The sequence below is a fragment of the Ambystoma mexicanum genome, chromosome 9 (genome assembly GCF_040938575.1).
Source record: "Ambystoma mexicanum isolate Mex_15411 chromosome 9, UKY_AmexF1_1, whole genome shotgun sequence".
Taxonomy (NCBI): domain Eukaryota; kingdom Metazoa; phylum Chordata; class Amphibia; order Caudata; family Ambystomatidae; genus Ambystoma; species Ambystoma mexicanum.
Genome location: NC_090931.1, coordinates 640,419,711 through 640,438,543, shown reverse-complemented (window position 1 = coordinate 640,438,543; position 18,833 = coordinate 640,419,711). Strand labels below are relative to the sequence as shown.

The 18,833-nt window shown below is 44.0% G+C and overlaps 1 protein-coding gene across 1 annotated transcript in view; it reads right to left on the bottom strand.

The window, feature by feature from the left end:
- SRR (serine racemase) overlaps positions 1 to 18,833 on the bottom strand; it is a 138,240-nt gene that overhangs the window by 93,592 nt on the left and 25,815 nt on the right. Inside the window, exons 2-4 of the mRNA XM_069615350.1 lie at positions 3,561 to 3,743; positions 2,579 to 2,702; positions 37 to 140 (exon numbers count right to left, since the gene is read on the bottom strand). Coding sequence (XP_069471451.1) covers positions 37 to 140; positions 2,579 to 2,702; positions 3,561 to 3,728 — 396 coding nt within the window. The 5' untranslated portion in view covers positions 3,729 to 3,743. The remainder of the gene's footprint in view (positions 1 to 36; positions 141 to 2,578; positions 2,703 to 3,560; positions 3,744 to 18,833) is intronic.

Sequence of the window (18,833 nt, the reverse complement as noted above, 5' to 3'; positions counted from 1 at the left end):
GATGATATGCTGTACAGAGAATACCATGGAACCTACCTCATCGCTTGGCTCACACTCCACCACATGTGCTCCATATCCCTGGATAGCAGCCTTCTTGCAGGATGCTGCTGTTCGTGGGACGACGATGTACGCAGGAATCCCTGGGAAGGAAATGTGTTTGAAAATCAATTAGGAATGGTAAAATGGATGTTGCCTGCAGGCAAGTCTATTATAGCCATTTTACTGCACATAGGGACGCCGCCCAACCACTCTACTCATATCCTGGTCTGCTGCAATACAGTAGCCCCTGCTTAGTCTCCAGTTTTGGTCTTTGCTCTCACTATATCCTTATAGACCAAGGGAGGAGTTATCACTGGATAGTGACCCACCACCAAGTTTGCCTCAGACCGTAGGTTGGGGACGGGTCATTATACCGAGCGATAATGGCCCCTCTGAGATCTGTAAGTGTTAGGGTCCCAAAGCCGACCGGGCTGCACATTCCACTCCTACCAGGAAGATTATGGCAACCATGGCGTACTTGCTGCTATTTAGCGGCTGTTGCAAGAGTCTATTGTGGTCCACTTAGTTAACTGGAACCTTACCTACGCTGTCGGTCTCCTGAGCGTTCCCAGGTAGTGCAGCTCCATGTACCGCAGACGGTGCAACTGACCCCATCTTACCGATACTCGCTTTCAACATGGCACTTCTAGTACGACGCCTTACCCACACCAAGATGGCTGCTACATCGCCAGCACAACATTGATGAACAACGTAATGTAAATCGCGTGACCTTGACGTCTTGCTTTAAAACTCAGAGACAAGAATCAGACACCATCTAGCAATCCAGATGCACGGACGACTGCTATGATCTTCATAGCTATTTAGTGTTTTTTCTTCATGTTTTTGAAGTGACAGCCATTGGTACACAAATCGTGGGATTACATGTACGATTACCACCAATTCATTTCATCGACAAAAGTTGCATTTTTACACCAGTTCTTGGTGGTTCAGACCAGGGTCTCCATCTCAAAAGGTGATTATCGTCACAGAATAAGGGGGGTTCCCATATATATTAGCTTAGCTAACCCTCTCTCTCTTGTCATCCACTGCAGATCCAGACTGATGTTGCAGGTATGCAACAATAAGGCTGTTAGTACATAGTGGTACTAGTAAAGCCTGTTTTGGTGGTGAAGTAAATAAAACTTAGTTTAATAATGAGAAAGTAAATTCAGAAACACAGTAAATTAAATGTGGTTTTATTTTGTAGTATTTAAATAAGCAGGTTGTCTTTTTAAATTACGCACTTCAATTACAAGCTTGGTGAAACCAGAGAGGCTTTAATATGAGCTTGCACTGGGGTCCTTATACAAGTAATCAGTTTCTCTATAAGAAAGAGAAAGCATTGTCCCACGTTTTATCTTTCTCTTGGTACGTTAAATAGGATGTTGTAGCAATAAAACAGGTCCTCCTAGAGAGAAAGTGTCTTGTTGAAAGTCATCTTGCCTGGAAATGTCATTGTTGTTTCCCTGTCTGCTTTTCAAGTTAGAATGTTCAGAGTACAGTCAATACCAGTAATTATAGACTGCACTCTGAACATTCTGCTTGGCTGAGAGGAGGTCAATAACGATCTCCATGTATTAATGAGGCATATTCCCCCTCAATCCCTACTTATATAGCATTCTGATTCTTGCATACTCACAGTGCACAATGTATAAGTCCCATACACTTGTTTGCTACCTATGGCTGCTTATCCATGGATCCAAAGCCTCAAATGGTACAGTTGGGCATTGGATATTCTCGAACATTTTTGGCTGAAGGTTTTCATCTGTTTTCATAATATCTTCAGAATTTGCCACCCTCCCTTTGCTAGGATGTTTTGTAGTTTCTCTTGAGTATGGAGAAAAGGAAATGGGATGAAGACATATGTACAAGTTAATCACCAAATTGATTGCTGTACTCTTTATGTACAGCTCACTTTTCTCGATATGACCCTCCGGCAATGCCCGCTAATAAGAGCCCAACTGTTTATTACGCTGATAAAGGACTGATCGTTGGGGCCACCAGCATGGACAAAAGAGGTCCAATGCGGAGGGGTTGACCCTCGTGCACCCAGGTTATTCTTTGAATTGTTGCTGCACAATATGCTCTTGTCTCATCCTCTTCCCGGGGACACAATCCTATATGTTTGGAGGAAAGGGGACTAAGGACTTGGGAGTAGTGTTTTCTCTATGTTAAGTTATACTTCACCAAGCATACAAGTGGAGATGTATGCCAAGCCCTGCCTTTCATCACTCTATCGTGATAGACATTGTCTTCATGAAGTTGTTTGCAGTCCAACAGATGCCAACTGAATATAATGTTTTATATGCTCTGTCATCCATAATGCAATCTTAGAGTACGACTTACTGGAAACCAAGGGCCTTGTAGCGATACACACCTAAATGGCATGCAGCACTACAAGACCATACCAATGGCAGGTTAGCCCTCTACAAAAGTCACATAACAATAACAGGATAAGAAGGACTTTGAAACAAGCACAAGGATCTGTGGCCCAAGCACTAGATTGTCATGCCCCTTTGGAGGATGCATTTGAGCCAACCTGACATTCTTGCTGCCAAAGCGAGAGCCTGTCCATGGTTGCCGCTGCTATGTGTCACGACAGCCTGTGGCTTCTCCCCTCCTCCGGTAGACAGGTGTCGAATAGCATTTAAAGCCCCACGGATCTAGAGAGAAAAAGGTACAGTGAGCCTGACACATCCAAACACATCTGCTTCTATCTGTGTCACTACAATGCACAGAAATCTAGAGCACATGGAACGGCTACTGGCACACAAGGAACAAGGACTAGAGCACAGGTGATAAAGGTGCACAGACTAAATGGATTAGGGGTCGGCTCAAGAGGATTGGATAACAGGTGAAGGGGATTTGTGTAAAGGAGACTGGGCCACATGTTTGGGTGTCAGGGATTCATGAAGGTTACCAGGACTCTGGTGAAGGGAGCATGAGAACAGGTGACAGCAACAGGGGAGAAGGTATATGCTGCAATGTGTGTCAAGTAGAGGTACTGCAGCAGCGCATTACAGTCATCTGCTCATTCGCTTGTAGGGAAAAGCTGAACTCATGAACAGGCCAATGCCACCAGAAGCCTGGTGTCAAGCGAGTTGCACGTCCATGAAATGTGTCGGACTCTAGTCCAGCCAACCCAGCTTTTCAGAGACACTGGTCTAATTCTGGATAATTCTGACGGCCGGTCCACATCAATACCCACTGATCCCAGTAAAAGAGCAATTGCCAAGAGGATGGCATGAGTGGTGTCAGGCCTGTCCTGTCTAGAAACGTAACTTGATGTTGTGTTCTGATATCTTTGGGTCTTTCCTGCATAAAAGGGCACCTACTGTCTTTGGGACTTCACTTGAGTTCAGAGTCACCCTCCTTTAAACTTGTCTTGATGTGTGCATTTTCTTAAGGTCAGAGCCTTCAATGCTTTAGATAGCTCTTTATGTCAGTTTCTGTGGGTCTAGCTCTGTGATTAGCTCTTTCCCTTCTTATGAGATGGTAATACCACCCTCTTTGGTTCTTACCTTGAATGATCCAGTCTTCTGAAATAGTTCACACTTGAAGTAGAGGCTGCGGCCTGCAGTCTGGTCCAGGCTTGAACTGGTCAGAATTGGGGTCAGGTGAACCAAGCTGCTGAGATACTTCTGAGCTTCATCCACATCCTCCAGTGAGAGGCAATATTGAGAACCCATGGTCAAGGAGGGAGTCTGAGGATGAGGGATGTAGGATGTAGTGTTTAGAAATGAAGGATGATACTATGATTTGAAACCCCTGTGTGAGTCTTTGCAGGACTTCATCAACTAGGGCTGGATTATATGGACTAAAAGTCATATCTCAATATTCTTGGGCTGAATGGCGATATACAATATATATCTCAATATTGTTTATGTGGATTAAATGCTCAGTTGAAAGCCATCTACACGTGAGATCCAACAGTACTAATATTGAACAGTAAATGCAAAGCACAACTCTAACATTGTGAGTTAACCGCATCCTAAAATTGCAATTGATTCAAAAGGAAATCATCTCAACAATAATGGCAAAACTAACAAACAAATGCAAGTAGGATACGCATCCCTATATGCACTGAAGTAGGCATTAAGTGACATTTTGGCATATTTATTTGTCACCATCTTAATTTAATCGGTGACAGATATATATATATGTATGAAAGGGAAAGGTAGACTGCAAATGCATAAAGAATGTAGATGGAAAGAATCCAATCCAAGACATAGCCTCAGTTGCTGTGCAAAAATAGTCTTTTATTATTTCATGGTTGTGGACAAACAAGAAGGGCAGCAGCAAAACACACAAAGACTGAATTAAAGCCTGTGGGGGCATTAAGGAATGCCAGTCGGCAGAATGGACACATTTGTGAGATTACATTCAAGTCTAGGAGGCAACTAGGAGGATTTCTGGCAGGTAGACTGCCTTTCAGTCCTTAAGGCTCAAGACCCCTGATCCCTCTGAGACACATGCAGCGCCTGTGGTCCCACCATTGACATACTGCAGCCCCTCAGCTATTGTTCATTTAATAATTGACTTATGTTTGTATCGAACCACTTATAATGTGTAAGCTGGTGGGGGTGTGAGGGTAGGAGAGGTTCCAGGAAGAGGGATGAAATGACAACCATGAGCAAAAAAGGGAAATCGGGAGTAGGTAGGCTTTTTTTCCCTTGTGACAGATCACGTTACCATAGCTCAATATGTTGGGGTGCTAAATATTTTTACTCAAATGGCATTTTAGTTAGGAACAATATTGTGTGGAGGGCTTAATGTGGAGATGTGGGTTCACGGCTTGGAAGAGGAGGGGCAGGAAAATGGGCAAGGGAAAAAGGAGGGCTACAGGGTCTCCCCAGTAAAAGAAAGGGCACATGTGCTGCAGTGATAGGGGAGGTCATAACATTGGAGGTACCACATTAAGCGCCATTTTGAAGACATGAAACCATAACATGGTACCCTTTTGCGGCAAAAAGGTCTCATTTCAGCTGTCCAACAAACTAACTTGAACAGTGTTTAATAATGTAAACACATATAGAAGTGGCCTCTTGACAAAAGGGCATGTCCCAGGCATTCCAGTTTAGTAGTGGAGTCTGTATGAACCCATCTGTGTTTGACAGTTTAAATGTTCATAAGGCTAAGATTGGCAGCCCGTGGCACGGATAGGCACATAGGAAGAAACAAATGGTCTTTAAGTCAACAGGCTACGGTGCAAAGGCTTGTTGGATGGGGTCTTTATGTGTCACTGATGGTTCTTTTCTTTAACCTTAATAGCTACAGGTCCAAGGGGGAGACTCCTGGGTTAAGCCCTCGCCTCTAGCATGGGGCAATTTAGAAACCTTGCATGGCACACTGTGTACTTCAGCTTTATAAGGTTAATAAATGGAGTATCATCATTAAATTGAGAAATATAACAGCTATTGAAAGCACGTTGACAAACCAAGTAACTTTTGAAGATTAACATTAAACAAATGTTCTTTGTAAACAGAATGGGGTTGGGCTAAACACCTGCAGGGACCAGATGTTTGTCTACAAAATATCTGGGATCCCCTCCTGGGAACTGGTCTAACTAGAGTGTCTGGTCAGGCCGAACACTCAAGTGTCAAGTTTCTTCCTAGCATGGTGATACTGTCTCAGAGCTATAGCGCCCAGCTACTTCTTGCCTCACAACTCAGATACAGGGGGGAATAGCGCCCAGCGCCTTCTTGACGCAATTCAGAGTCACAGGGGGATGTAGCACCAATGTTATTATTTGCCACTAATCCTCTTGGAGGGTATATAGTCCCTAGCTCACTATTTGTAATCAAAATCAGAAGGCAAGTGGCTGGTACACATCTCGCTGATGCAGGGTCATAGTGCCTTAGTTCAATGAGGGTTCTGGGGTGGCCCTTCTCACTCACTCTCTCCATATATGATAGCGGTGGGAGATCTTTTAAAAAGTGAGAAGGGCACCTTAGCCTTCATAATATATGATAGCTCACCCTTTTATTGTTCACTATCATATAAGGAATTGAGTGCCCTTCTCACTACAAAGGATAGTGTGCCCTCCTCTTGACGTAGGGATATGTTACCATTCACGCCGGCAGATATTCCAAACAGTCTAGACCGGCTAAAGACATGCTGAGATTTTAGCCTGTCCCACAGCTGCAAGGCAAGCCTATCCAAATGCCACAATGTCTGGGCAGGAGCGATACTGGAGTTCCACAACCCCCCACACTCATACCCATACTTGGACACAGTGCAGGGGACAGAGAGTGAAAGAACATAAGACTAAATATAACACAGGTAGACATAGCAAGGCAGGATCACACATACAGGATCACACATTGACCACAGTAATCATGTTGTGCCCTTTGGTCGCTCATTGACCACAGTAATTGTGTTGTGCCCCCTGGTCGCTCATTGACCACAGTAACTGTGTTGTGCCCTCTGGTCGCTCATTGACCACAGTAATCATGTTGTGCCCTTTGGTCGCTCATTGACCACAGTAATTGTGTTGTGCCCTTTGGTCGCTCATAGACTATAGCAATTGTGTTGCCCATGGTCATATATTCACCACACTGCCATCTGTACGAGCCCTATGATTACTGCAACTTAACACTATGTGCCTGACCTCATTTTCTAGATAACAACATAGCAGACTTAGCAGTTACTTTGCCTGCACTACACCATAACTAAAACTCTAGCCATCTATCCAGACACAGGACGCTTACACATTACACAATGCTCCTTATACTATCCTACCTAGTATACCTGGCCTCCTCACTCGCCCCATGGGAACATCTCACCATGTCGCCTCTTATAGCAACTACAATACAACACTCCACTACACAATATAACATAGCTGACAGAAACCTAAGATTACGAGCAAGACTACCCAGAATCTTTGATCCGCTCATCAAATACGAAACTAACACTACTCGAACCAAAAAAGAACCTACTCGCAAACCATTCACCCATAACCACGTTAAGCTCAACAACTACCAAACTAATAAAGAAACAATTGCCACTCCCAATGCTGCAAAAAATACTGCTACACATCTTAACCGCACACCTAAACTCAAAGGAGCCTTAATAAACGCTAGATCCTTAGTCGCCCACGCCATAGAAATATCGGAAGTTATCCTGACAGAAGATTACGACTTCCTAGCCATTACAGAAACTTGGCTACATGAGACATCAGGCCCAGCACTATCCCTAGCTGTGCCCAATAATTACACTATCCTCAGATCAGATAGGTGCGGAGCTCGAGGTGGAGGACTAGCCATCATCGTCAAAACTAAACTCCAGATGAGACTCACCCCCTCACCAACCATTGAATCTTGTGAGATAATGTCCACCAAGACACCTACAGCTAACTCACAAACCCTTAACATTCATTTGATATACAGACCTCCAGGTCCAATCAAGAATTTCATAGAAGACTTAACTACCATCCTATCAGAAAACCTTAAAGATACTACTCAATCAATATTACTAGGCGACCTCAATATTGGCTTCAATGATATCAACGACTTACAAGCCACAGCAGCCTCCAACACCCTAACAGAACTGGGCTACACACAAAGAGTGCTTGAGCCCACCCATATCAAAGGGAGAACCCTTGATTGGATTGCTGACCACAATTGCAATATAGCCACTCTCACCATCTCACCCCAAATCTGGTCAGATCACCATCTAATCTCATTCTCCTTGGACACTGCCACCCCCAAACTGCAACAACCATGTGCACCTCCTGCACTTACCAGAAATAAAAAAAACATGACACTAGACAAACTACTCCCCGGCATCATGCCCACTTTGGTCACTCAAGCTCAGAAACAGCAAGCCAAAGAACCACCTGAACAACTGGTTCACCCCTCTCTTAAAAAATCTGAGATTAGAAAAAAGGAAATGGGAAAATACATGGAAAATTAACCCCAGCCCAGAAAATAAACTGAAACTAGCTAAAATCTCTTCTCATTACAAAAAAGAAATCATCTTAGCTAAACAAGAGACCTACAATAACAGAATCACACAAGCCAAATCAAGTACTAAAGAACTGTTCGCCATACTCAGAGAACTGGAAAACCCAATAACACCTCAAGACAACTGTCTTAAAGATAAAAAGTGGTGCTCCGAAATCCAGCAAGCCCTCTCTAACAAAGTCCGAAACCTCCAAAAGAAAATAGAACTAAAACGTGAGACCCTAGCACCCAACATATTACCGCCTATCAAGACACTTCCTAACTCTAAACCCACTACGCAATTCCACTTCTCCAAAGTCTCCATACTAGAAGTAGAGAAAGTAATATTCGGTCTAAAACCGTCCAACTGCAAAGGAGACTTATGTCCAGCACAACTCATCAAAGATGCCGCACGAGATCTAGCACCATTTATCACCAAGTTAATTAATGCCTCCTTTACCACAGGCATTATCCCCAGTAACTTAAAAGAGTCCTGGGTGCTCCCACTCTTAAAAAAGGCTACTCTAGACCCCACCATACCCACTAACTATAGACCTATTACTACGGTACCATTCCTTCTGAAGATACTGGATAAAGTGGCATATATACAAATCCAGAGTTTCCTGGAACAAAACCAACTACTAGGCTCCCGACAATCTGGCTTCCGCCCTCTCCACGGCACAGAAACTGCATTGATTGACCTGAAAGCCCAAATAGACAAAGTAAGAGACTCTGGAAAACCAGCACTCCTCCTGCTACTAGACCTATCGGCCGCTTTTGATTTAGTGGACCATAAAGTCCTATGTAACCACCTAGATTCAGCAGCACACTTCTCCACTGAGGCTATAGCATGGATACAATCCTTCCTCAGTGACCGCACCATGAGGGTCTTCTCACCTATAGCAGCTGCAGACCCCATCCCTATTACCTGCGGCGTGCCACAGGGATCATGCGTTTCACCAACGCTATATAACATATTCACTAAGCCTCTGTTTGATGATTTGGACCTTCTGGGTATCACGTATACCAACTACGCTGACGATACCCAGATCCTCCTCCCACTCACAGGGGTTTACGAAAAAGATCTAGCAATGGTGAACAAAATATACAGCATCGTTCAGGCATGGATGGCAACCCATGGCCTATGCCTGAACGATGATAAAACTGAGCTTCTTATCCTAGGCACCGCACCCCTCATCAAAAAACTAAGCACAAACTACTCTTCCTTTATCATAGATGGGAACTGCATACAAGTTGCCAAAGAAGTTAAAACATTAGGGATCTACCTTGATTCTACCCTATCATTTTCCAAACAGGTAAACTCCCTAGCTTCCTCGACAGCCTACACATGTAAGCTCATTAGAGCAGGAAAACAATTCCTTTCCCAGCACAGCTGTCTAACTTTAGCCAGAGCCCTTATCATCTCCAAACTAGATTATTGTAACGCACTGTACATAGGAGCCAATAAATCTATCATAAACAAAATCCAGATACAGCAAAACAAGGCCCTCCGAGCGGCATTGAACATCCCCAGGAGAGAACACATTACAGTAATAAGAAGGAAACACAAATGGCTCTCCACCCACGAGAAAATTAGACTCAAAACGGCATCTCTCACATACAAATCTCTACACAACAAAGCCCCCCAATACCTTAAGGACAGATTCACCAGAACACACCCCACAAGACAAACCAGACTTGCCTACACCAATCGCCTACAAGTACCACGCTTTAAACTGACCACCATAGGCGGAGCTAGCTTCCCAGTCAAAGCTGCTCAATTGTGGAACGAATTACCCACTACTGCGAGGCTAGAACACTCCTTTTCCAAATTCAGGCAAATTGTAATTAACTGGCTAACGACAGCAACTGCTAATTGAACCCATGATAATGCTCACGCCTGTTTGCTACACAGTATCTGCATCATACGATTGTAAACCTGTATTGTAAACTTGCACCTGTAACTGGTAATTTCTGTAACTGGTAATGTCTGTAACTTGTAACTGTAACCTGTAACCTATGCTCTAAGCTGTACATATTCTTACTTTTTGCGCCCTTATACTTCAGGGTCCGGTGCGCACAATAAATTCTAAACAAACAAACAAACAAACACATAAAAAGAGTAAAGACGCAGGTTATAAATAAGATACTGAGACAGCAGGGCAGCGCTAATGCATGCCAGGACCAAGTTGTGGAACTGAATCAGAAATTCACCTTCACATGTACCACAGTAGTGGAAATTAGTTCCCACTTTTATTGTATTTCTAGAGCATCCGCGCAGCGGGAAGTTATCCCGAATTGACCAGATTACAATACTTTGAAGCATCTCACCCTGAAGACATGCTAAGACAATTTTTCAAAAATCTTATCAACCTAATGACAAATTGAAATGTGCACCACAGTATACTTATAGGTGACGTTTGTACTGTTTTTAGGTTGCTCCCACTGGTCTTCTGGCGTCTGGTCGGGTCTTCTCTGTGATGTGCAGGTCTCAAAGCTAGACGCTGCATGGGAGTGCTGCAGTCTCCCCACCAAGTACTTCTCATCTTTCTGGGTGCAGGCTTCAATGGAATATGGGTATGACCTGCAGTGCTTTCACAAAAGGGTGGAGGCGCCAACACAGATGATTACATGGTGGTACATTCACCATATACAGGTTCTAACACAAGGTGAACACCCAGACTGTGCAAATCACTACCATTGCCAAAGTGCTTAACTCTGTTATTCTCACAGACCTGTATAATGGGACTATGAAAAGGGTAAAGTCCACAAAATACAAAGATGGCTTGTTCCTTTGAGTTTCACATAAGGCTACTCATGAGAGTATGATTTAATAGCTTACAACTCAAAGCCATCAGAGCAAAATGGAAAGGTCAGCCAAGTGATACCAGTTGCCCATTATGTAATGGACCAATTGAAGACCTGTTACATTTTGCCCTGTTCTGCCCTGCATATTTATACATTATTGCGTTGGATGTATTACAGGTGAATTTTCACCAGTGTCGACCTGGTCTATGCCACCTTCTTATGGCTAGCCCACCTTGTGTTGCCTGGGACTTTTTGTTTTATCAAAGACGGGCGCTTAATTTAACGAAGAATTATATTGGTGTTGTATGTACTTTTTAAATTTTTTTATAGATTGATTTTAGTGTGCAATGTGTCTTCTAATGTGAATCGTTTTATGGAAGAATTCTGCAATAAACAAATTTGACTGACGTATCACTAAAGTCATAGCAAGGCTCTGTAGGAGAAAAGGATCATTGCAGTTGCCCCTCCCTTCAATACCCCTCAGGAGACTGGTCTTATGTTGTGGTGGCGACAGGACCTCTGTAGAGCTCCCTGCTGTGAGTTCTTCTCCTCTGAAGGTCCTGTTGGACTTTCTGTGTCTCTCCTGTGCACAGGGAAACCAATCCAGATGGACTGGATGAAGGAAACTGGCAATGGATGACTATGTTATCTCAGTCAACTTCTGCCATTTTTAATGATTGTCAGCTCAATTTCACAAGACAACGTAACCTGGCGGACCAATCATCTGAGTGCCTGTCCACTTTCCCTTTCCAGTGCATTCTTCCCTGATACTTCCTCTCCACTTATCTAGGAAATAAAAACAGGTCCGGGACTAAATTAGTAACATATGACTAGCCAGGGGCCTCCTATGGAGTCTGCATATCTGATCTTAGGGGTGGGGCAGTAGTCTAGGGAGTGTCCCAAAATAGCATCCCCATGAGTGGTAGAAGCATGTAAATGGTAAGTGGGTTATATATTGTAGGGCTTAGGTATGGAGGGGCTAAACCCCACAGGGCTTTTCACCTTGACCTGCGACAGGCTAGGGTGTTATATCTGGTGCCCACCTGAACTGTGCAAGGCTTGGAGGCAGGGGTGAGGGGGGACAGAAACAAAAATAAACAATTATCCCAGAGGCATGCAGGTATTCTGCCACATGCCACCCCCTGGCCCCCATGGTACAAGCTGGCAGCAATGTCCTTGCCTCAGCACAATCCTGTCCGAATTCCGGTATCCATAGAGTGATTGCAAAATAAACAAGGTAGCAATGACTGAGTTTTTTTTAATCGAATTTGGCAGGGATTTTTGTCAATTTTAAGTAAATATTAGGTGGGGTGGGGTAAGGGTATTAGTTAAGGTGAGGTGGGTGTGGGGGGTCTTCCCTGCATTATCAACAAACAAAGATGTAATTTACATTTTTTGACCAAACAAATTCGGTCATTTCTCCTTTCTTTTTTTTATTTTCGGTTATTTCATGGACAATCCTGACTTCCGCTTGAAACATGCAGCCACTCGAAAAATGTGAAAACCGTGCTATTGTAATGTATATTTATAATCTGCTGGTGTTAGACTTTATCACATTATGCAGAGATATTATGATTGGTCAAGGGTGGGACTGTACTCTTAAACTTCATCTAATGCATTAGTCAATAGGACCATTGAGGCCAGTGTGTGAAACTTGAACATACTTTCGCAACCACGCCCCAGGGATCTTCTGCTCAGGTGGACAGGGACGGGTCATCGCTTTTAGATCCCGTCCCTGGGTGCGGAGAAGCGAGGGAGGATCCCCTAGGTTGAGGGTCTTTGGGGATTGGGGAGAGAGGGCTGAACGGCGAGACATGGTATCCCCTATTTCCTAATACTGACTTACCCTCCCTTCCCTCGGCCTTTATGGGTTACTTCCATTCATGCCCTGTTGTTCCCTGTGAGTTCCCACCAAGTACTGAGAGGAGGAAGAAGCAACTGGGAGCAATGCACATTTCCTATTACAAACACCACTCTAGTACTTTGATGAAGAAGAGGGTATGAAGGCATGCAATACTGAAGGTCAGGCATGTACCATTGATTGGGTTCATTATGGTCATGTAAAACACGCCAAGGACTCACACCTGGGGACCCTTAATAGGGCTCAGGTGTATAAATGGAGGAGACCCACACCAGCAGGAAGAGGAGAACCGCCGTGGTGGAACGAGATCAAGAGGTCTGAATGCTGGCAACAATCCCGGAGGACCTGCAGGACCCTGCGCGAGTGAGTCGTGTGGTGGTTGCAGGACCCAGAGCCCTCAAAAGCAAAGGCGGGCGACAGGAGCTGCCAAACAGCTGTGAAGCAGGAGGTACGCGGTCCTCGTCCTATCAGAATGCTGCCGTGTGCAGAGATGTGCCCATCAAGTGTGCGGAGCAGAGGCAGTCCGCTTCCTGGCTGCAGAGAAGGCGAGCAGGAGCAGTGAGGGCCACCGCAGTGGAGACGTGAAGACCCGCTAAGTGTCAGGTGACACAGGAAGACCAGTGTGCTGCTAGGAGACTGCAAGCAAAGGTCCACGTATCCAAGTAAACGGGAATTATACTGAATACCGTGAGAATTGCAGCTTGAATGAAACTACACAATATTGAATACCAAACTGGATGGAAAGTGCTATTTGAAGAAAACCAAAGCATATGGACTACCGAATAAGCATGCCGAACAGGCATAGTGAATGTCAGACTGTGTGTAAGAAGCACTACGAGCCCAACAAAAGCAGATGAAACATTGAACAAACATCTGAGTTTGAAAATAACCAATGTGAGAAAGTACTATAAGTCTATGGTGAAACAAAAGAATGATGCAGACAAGTGTTACACTAACCAAGGAGAACATAAATGTGAGACGTTAGGATTCCAAAGCAAAAGAGCCTTGGAAAGAGTCAAACAAAGGCCAAAGGGAACTTATGCTTGGGCAACCTTTAATGGGTAGACTGTGTGGTCTAACAATTGCGTCTAGACCAGGAATTCCCCTCTATGAAGATCACAGACATTGCAAAATACGCCAAGGAGAAGCACATGGTTACGGTTGCGCGACCTGTGATGAGTGGACCATGTGGTCTGACAACTGCGCCTAGACCAGGGAGCCCTAAATGGTGACAAGCAAGGGACACTGTGAATACAACACAGAGGACTGTGAGTTGAACATAAAGCAAGTCTGAAGTTGGACCAAGTGGACCTATTGTTTTCTTGTGTTGAACATTTGAAATGAGTACAAGTGCTACAGTGAAATCTTGGGGAAGGGTACCCTGAGACTCGAAGGAACTGAGAAACGCTGTCTTCGGGAAGGCAACATCAAGACCTTCTTTTTGTGTGAACTGTGATACACTGAACGTGGGGAAGGGTACTTCCAGAACAGGCAGAATATTAATGAGGCAAGCAACTATTGGAACTGTGTTAAACTTGGGATAGGGAGCCTAAGAAGGACTTTAAGCCAAGACTTTACTTTTGAACACTATTTTGGTTAAGAAGAACCCTACACCCTGTAAGCAAAAGGTTTTGACACAGACTTTTCATTTGGACCTACAGACACAGACTTCCCTTATTTTTCTTTAGGTAGGGTAATGCCCATAGTTATAGGGCAAGTTAGGCATTAGACCATCCTGATACTTAATAAAGATTCTACTGTTGAATTGGAAATGTGTTGTCTTTGTCATCTCTTGATGCCATGCCTGTCTCGCTCCAGTCAGGAGGAGAACGTGTGCAACAATATTAGATTCTGGTAAATATGACATTTAGTAAAAAAAAAAAAAACAATAATTCGAGATACTTTTAGCTATACCTGTCTCATCAACAATAAATAGCAATATGAATTCCATAATGTCCCTTTGTTTGATATCAGGTCTTGTTTTGAGAATTACTGTGACACTGAACTGATTGATGCTGCCCACTAGCATGCAGCTTTTTCACGGCTGCTTGTTGACGCCAGGAACAACCACGGTTTGAGTATGACCGGGCGACAACAAAGAAGGAAAGAAGTAAAAGAATTGTAAAGGATATCCCTTTCTTTGCGCTGCTCCAGAAAGGGTAAGTCCCAAGACTGCAGAAGTCGGCGATGGCGGACTAAAATGAATACATTTATAAAGAGATAAACTTGATTACCTCTGCATTTTCAGTTGCGGATGAAGTAGTGCCTGTCCGTTTGGCTATTAGAGTTGAACAAAATTGTATCATCGAGACACACCATGGGATGGTGAGAACAATAAGAGAGAACATCTCACCAATTTTCAAGTCCTGAGGAAGACGGGCATCAGTCCCCATTGGGGTCAAAGATGCTTTTCCGTCAAAACTATTGATAAGGGAAATCTAGAAATCATAGTCAGAGAAGTTAGTTTACATCTATACCCCCCTGTAAAACATTTTATTGACGTTTACTTGAATGTCCCACACATTTCGGAGTCTTAAAAATGGCGTGTAACATATGTTTTTAAACATTTGGAAGGGTCACTTCCACACTTGTTTCAGTGTTGAATGCACTAGATTTGCTCAGTGTATTTGAGAATGGTATGCATATTTACCTGGAGATTATTTTTGCACATTAAACTGAATAAATGTCTTTTTGATGTATGTATTATGTTTTAAACATCCATATTATGCTAAAGAATGAATTTAGATCAATTTTGTGGTGTTCTCAAATTGGCTTTATAAAGTATGTATAATTTAAAATAAAAAATATGTATTTTACTATATGACTAGTTTGCACTGATCCTTTGATTACCTTGGTTGTCTAGAGCCCTTGAAATTGAAGTTAATCTAAATAATTCTTGGTTCCATGAGGCATTACTTCATTTGGTTTACTGAACTGGAAATACCCATTATATTCAATTAGATAATTCGCACCAGCTTTGTGCTGGAGTCATTCGGAGTGCGCAGAATGCCAGCTTTGTCCAGTAGTGAAAGTTTGCGTTCCATGTTCCCTAACTGACGCCGTCACAGCAGCAGAGTACTCTTACCTGTTTTGTGCTCTGGGGTCTTAGCCTCTCTCCACTCCCTCCTGGTCTCGCTCATTAAAAGTCCAAATTTTGTCCACCCTTTTTCTGATTTGCTATACCAGTCCTGATCTATGCCTCCATATATCCCCAAACATCATGGTACATTGAGATTTAAAGGGGGGTGAGGGGTTACTGTTTATTACCTTCTTTGCTATTCTCCACAGCAGCCACCTTTGTTTGAGCATTACCTCCACGTCCATCTTCCTTGTACCAGTATTTACATCACTCTGTAAATGCTTCCCGCCTTCCCCACAGCCGTACCCAATCCAAATCCTAATTTTGCCCTAGGCCGCAAACCTGCATTCCTCCTGTCCGTAATAGGGGCAGAACCCCATACACCATTTTTTTTCTTCTATGTCCTTGCGGACAGCTCTCTGAAGGGCCTGCTGGGCTGGACCTTCTACATGGCATCATCTGATGCTGGGCTGCAGAAGAAATAACACATGGAGGACACTACTGCTTTCATAAGTACAAGCAGGGGGGGGACAAGAGTCAAGAAGGGAGAAGGCCCCCTCGTAAGTGGGGACCCACCCCCATGCTGGGCTGGGTCTGCTGGGGCTCCAGGGAGGGTCTACCAGGACGACAGAGCAGTGTCTGGGTACCGCCGGGGCACTGGAGAGGCAGGTAAGAAGATTCCTCCGCCTGCCCACCCTCTCAGTGTTTTTTGCTTCCCTCGTTGCCTGGCGGCATACCACCTATACAAGCTTAAAGCACTTGGGGGCGGGTGTTAGAAGGGCAGGTCAAAACGACAAACAGCGGTTCCTAGCGGGTGGCCCACTAGAATTATGATATGGGGCTTGGCTCATAGGGAGAGCCTGGGCAAATTATGGACAACCCCTCTCCAAACGGCTCCCTGGGACACGAGGTGTAGGGGGATTCAGTTTAGGGACTGGTTCGTACCTCAGCCTCCTGGACTAAGAATGCTGTTTTGCTATTTCTCCTGCAGATGTTATCCCAGCAGAGGAATGAGGGGGATTCATTTAGAGGTAAATACCACGCTAATAATTTGAAGCCTGTGACTAACAATAATCAGTACCGACATGATGGTTGGTGTACAATGGCTTTTGTTAGCGAGGATATTCTTTTTCGAATCCAAAGGGCGAGCTCGTCATCAGCCATGGGACCCAATAAATTAACCAATGCTTTGTTTAAAACTGCCCCTGAAGTCTGGGCATTCATTTTGGATATTTTACTTAAGCAGATATTACTAACGGACATTTTTCCAGACTCATGGCATACATCGTATGTATTGGCCATTTATATAAAAACAAAAGCATGCAAACCGATCCCAGACATTACAGACCGATAATGTTGATGGACGCAGATAGTAAGATATTTGCGTCCTTAGCATTGTCTCTTCTGGAAACTTGGGCTGCGGATAGTGGTATCCTGAAAAAGTATCTCACTGGATTCAGATGTGGCCAAAGAACACCACTGAATGGTCTTATTCCGAGGGGTATGCAGGATCTAGCCTGGTGCCATAAATATGTCAATAAATGTGCAACCTCAGCGGATCTTACCTCAGCATTTGATCTCATACTGAGGGAGCTACTGTGAAAATAATTAGCAGACTGGGGCATACCAGAAGGATTATTAAGAATACTTGTGAGATTACATGCACAATCTAACATCCAATTTAAACTCGATCTTGAAGGCAATCTTTCAAAGGAAGATTGAGACAACGGTGAGCCTAAGGCATGGGGTGCGTTTTAGCCCCCTGCTCCTTTTTTATGGCGGATTTGGACGATCATCTGGTTCGAGATTCATTTATTGCTCCAAAGTTAGGGAACCAACATATAAGATGGATATTTTACAATGAGGACTTCATGTTGTTCGATTGTACCAGCATTTGTCTCCAGTGGATGCTAGTGGTATTTGCTAACTTTCTTAAATATGAATGGTTTATTGATTAACCCTCAAAAAACGATATTACAATTTACCGGTTGTAAGAGGTCCACCAGCTTTAAGAGAGTTATTAATAAAGAGAGTATAAATAGGGTGGCCAACTTGATCTACCTTGGATTCCCTGTCCAAAGTAAGCCCTCAATGAATAATTTCTGGAATTATATGAGGAATAAAGCAATTGTGCTGGCCGGTCAATTGAGTAGGATATACACTAAGTTTTGCAAATTTTCATTGGTTCCATTAATGATTTTTTATGAAGGGAAAATCATCCCAAAGTTACTCTATGGTACCCAGAGGATGCAACTTTGGGTGCTGTAGAGGCTAAAGAAATTGGAAGCCGCCATTTGGAGGAGAGCTCTGAGCCTAACCAATTGTACACCGATAGCCTTCATACGATTTAAACCAGGCTTAAAATGCCTGGAAGTTAGAGGGAAATGGAAACTTCTCCAAATCATACGACATGAGCTACATTTTGGGCTTTGAATCGCTCCACACCACAGTGGACAGGCTGCCAGTGCTGCTGCGTATACACTATCTCCTTTTTCCCATGCCCCTGATTTAAGTAAAAAGTACTGCATAGAGATGTGTGGATAGCAGCTGCCCTTCTAAGGAGCCTTAAGGGCATACGTAACAGGGGAGAATGGACCTGCAGTCACTGAGTTATTCTCTATGGACATGTATGTTGCAGATATTCTGTGAATGGGGTCTGGCATGTCCCCTGTCTCGGGTTTGCCAACAAAATGTTTTTTTGCAGGCTGTGCTAGGCTTCGTAGTCACTTGGTGTAGGTACCAGTCTGGGCTCTGCCCCCATTGCAGCAGCGATAGCTGGAGCAGTTGCCAGGGAAAACCTTACCCCGCCGTCCCCCAAATTTGGGTGGGCTTTTAGTGCTGACTCAAAGAAGGGCGTCTAACCCGCATACTGACCTACATTCTTCCCTCAGTCCTGCCCTGGCTCCCCTGTTGTTGATCCTGTATTTCTTTACAGCTGGTCCCAGCTTGATTCCGATAACACGAGGAAGCTGGTGTGGTTTTCCTCAGTGCCTCATGCATGAGGAATGGTGTTCTCAGCAATAGTGAGAGGCTATACTTTTTGTATGTGCTGTAAGGACTACATGTCCTTGCAAATTTACTTTTTTCACTGGTTTCTATGGTA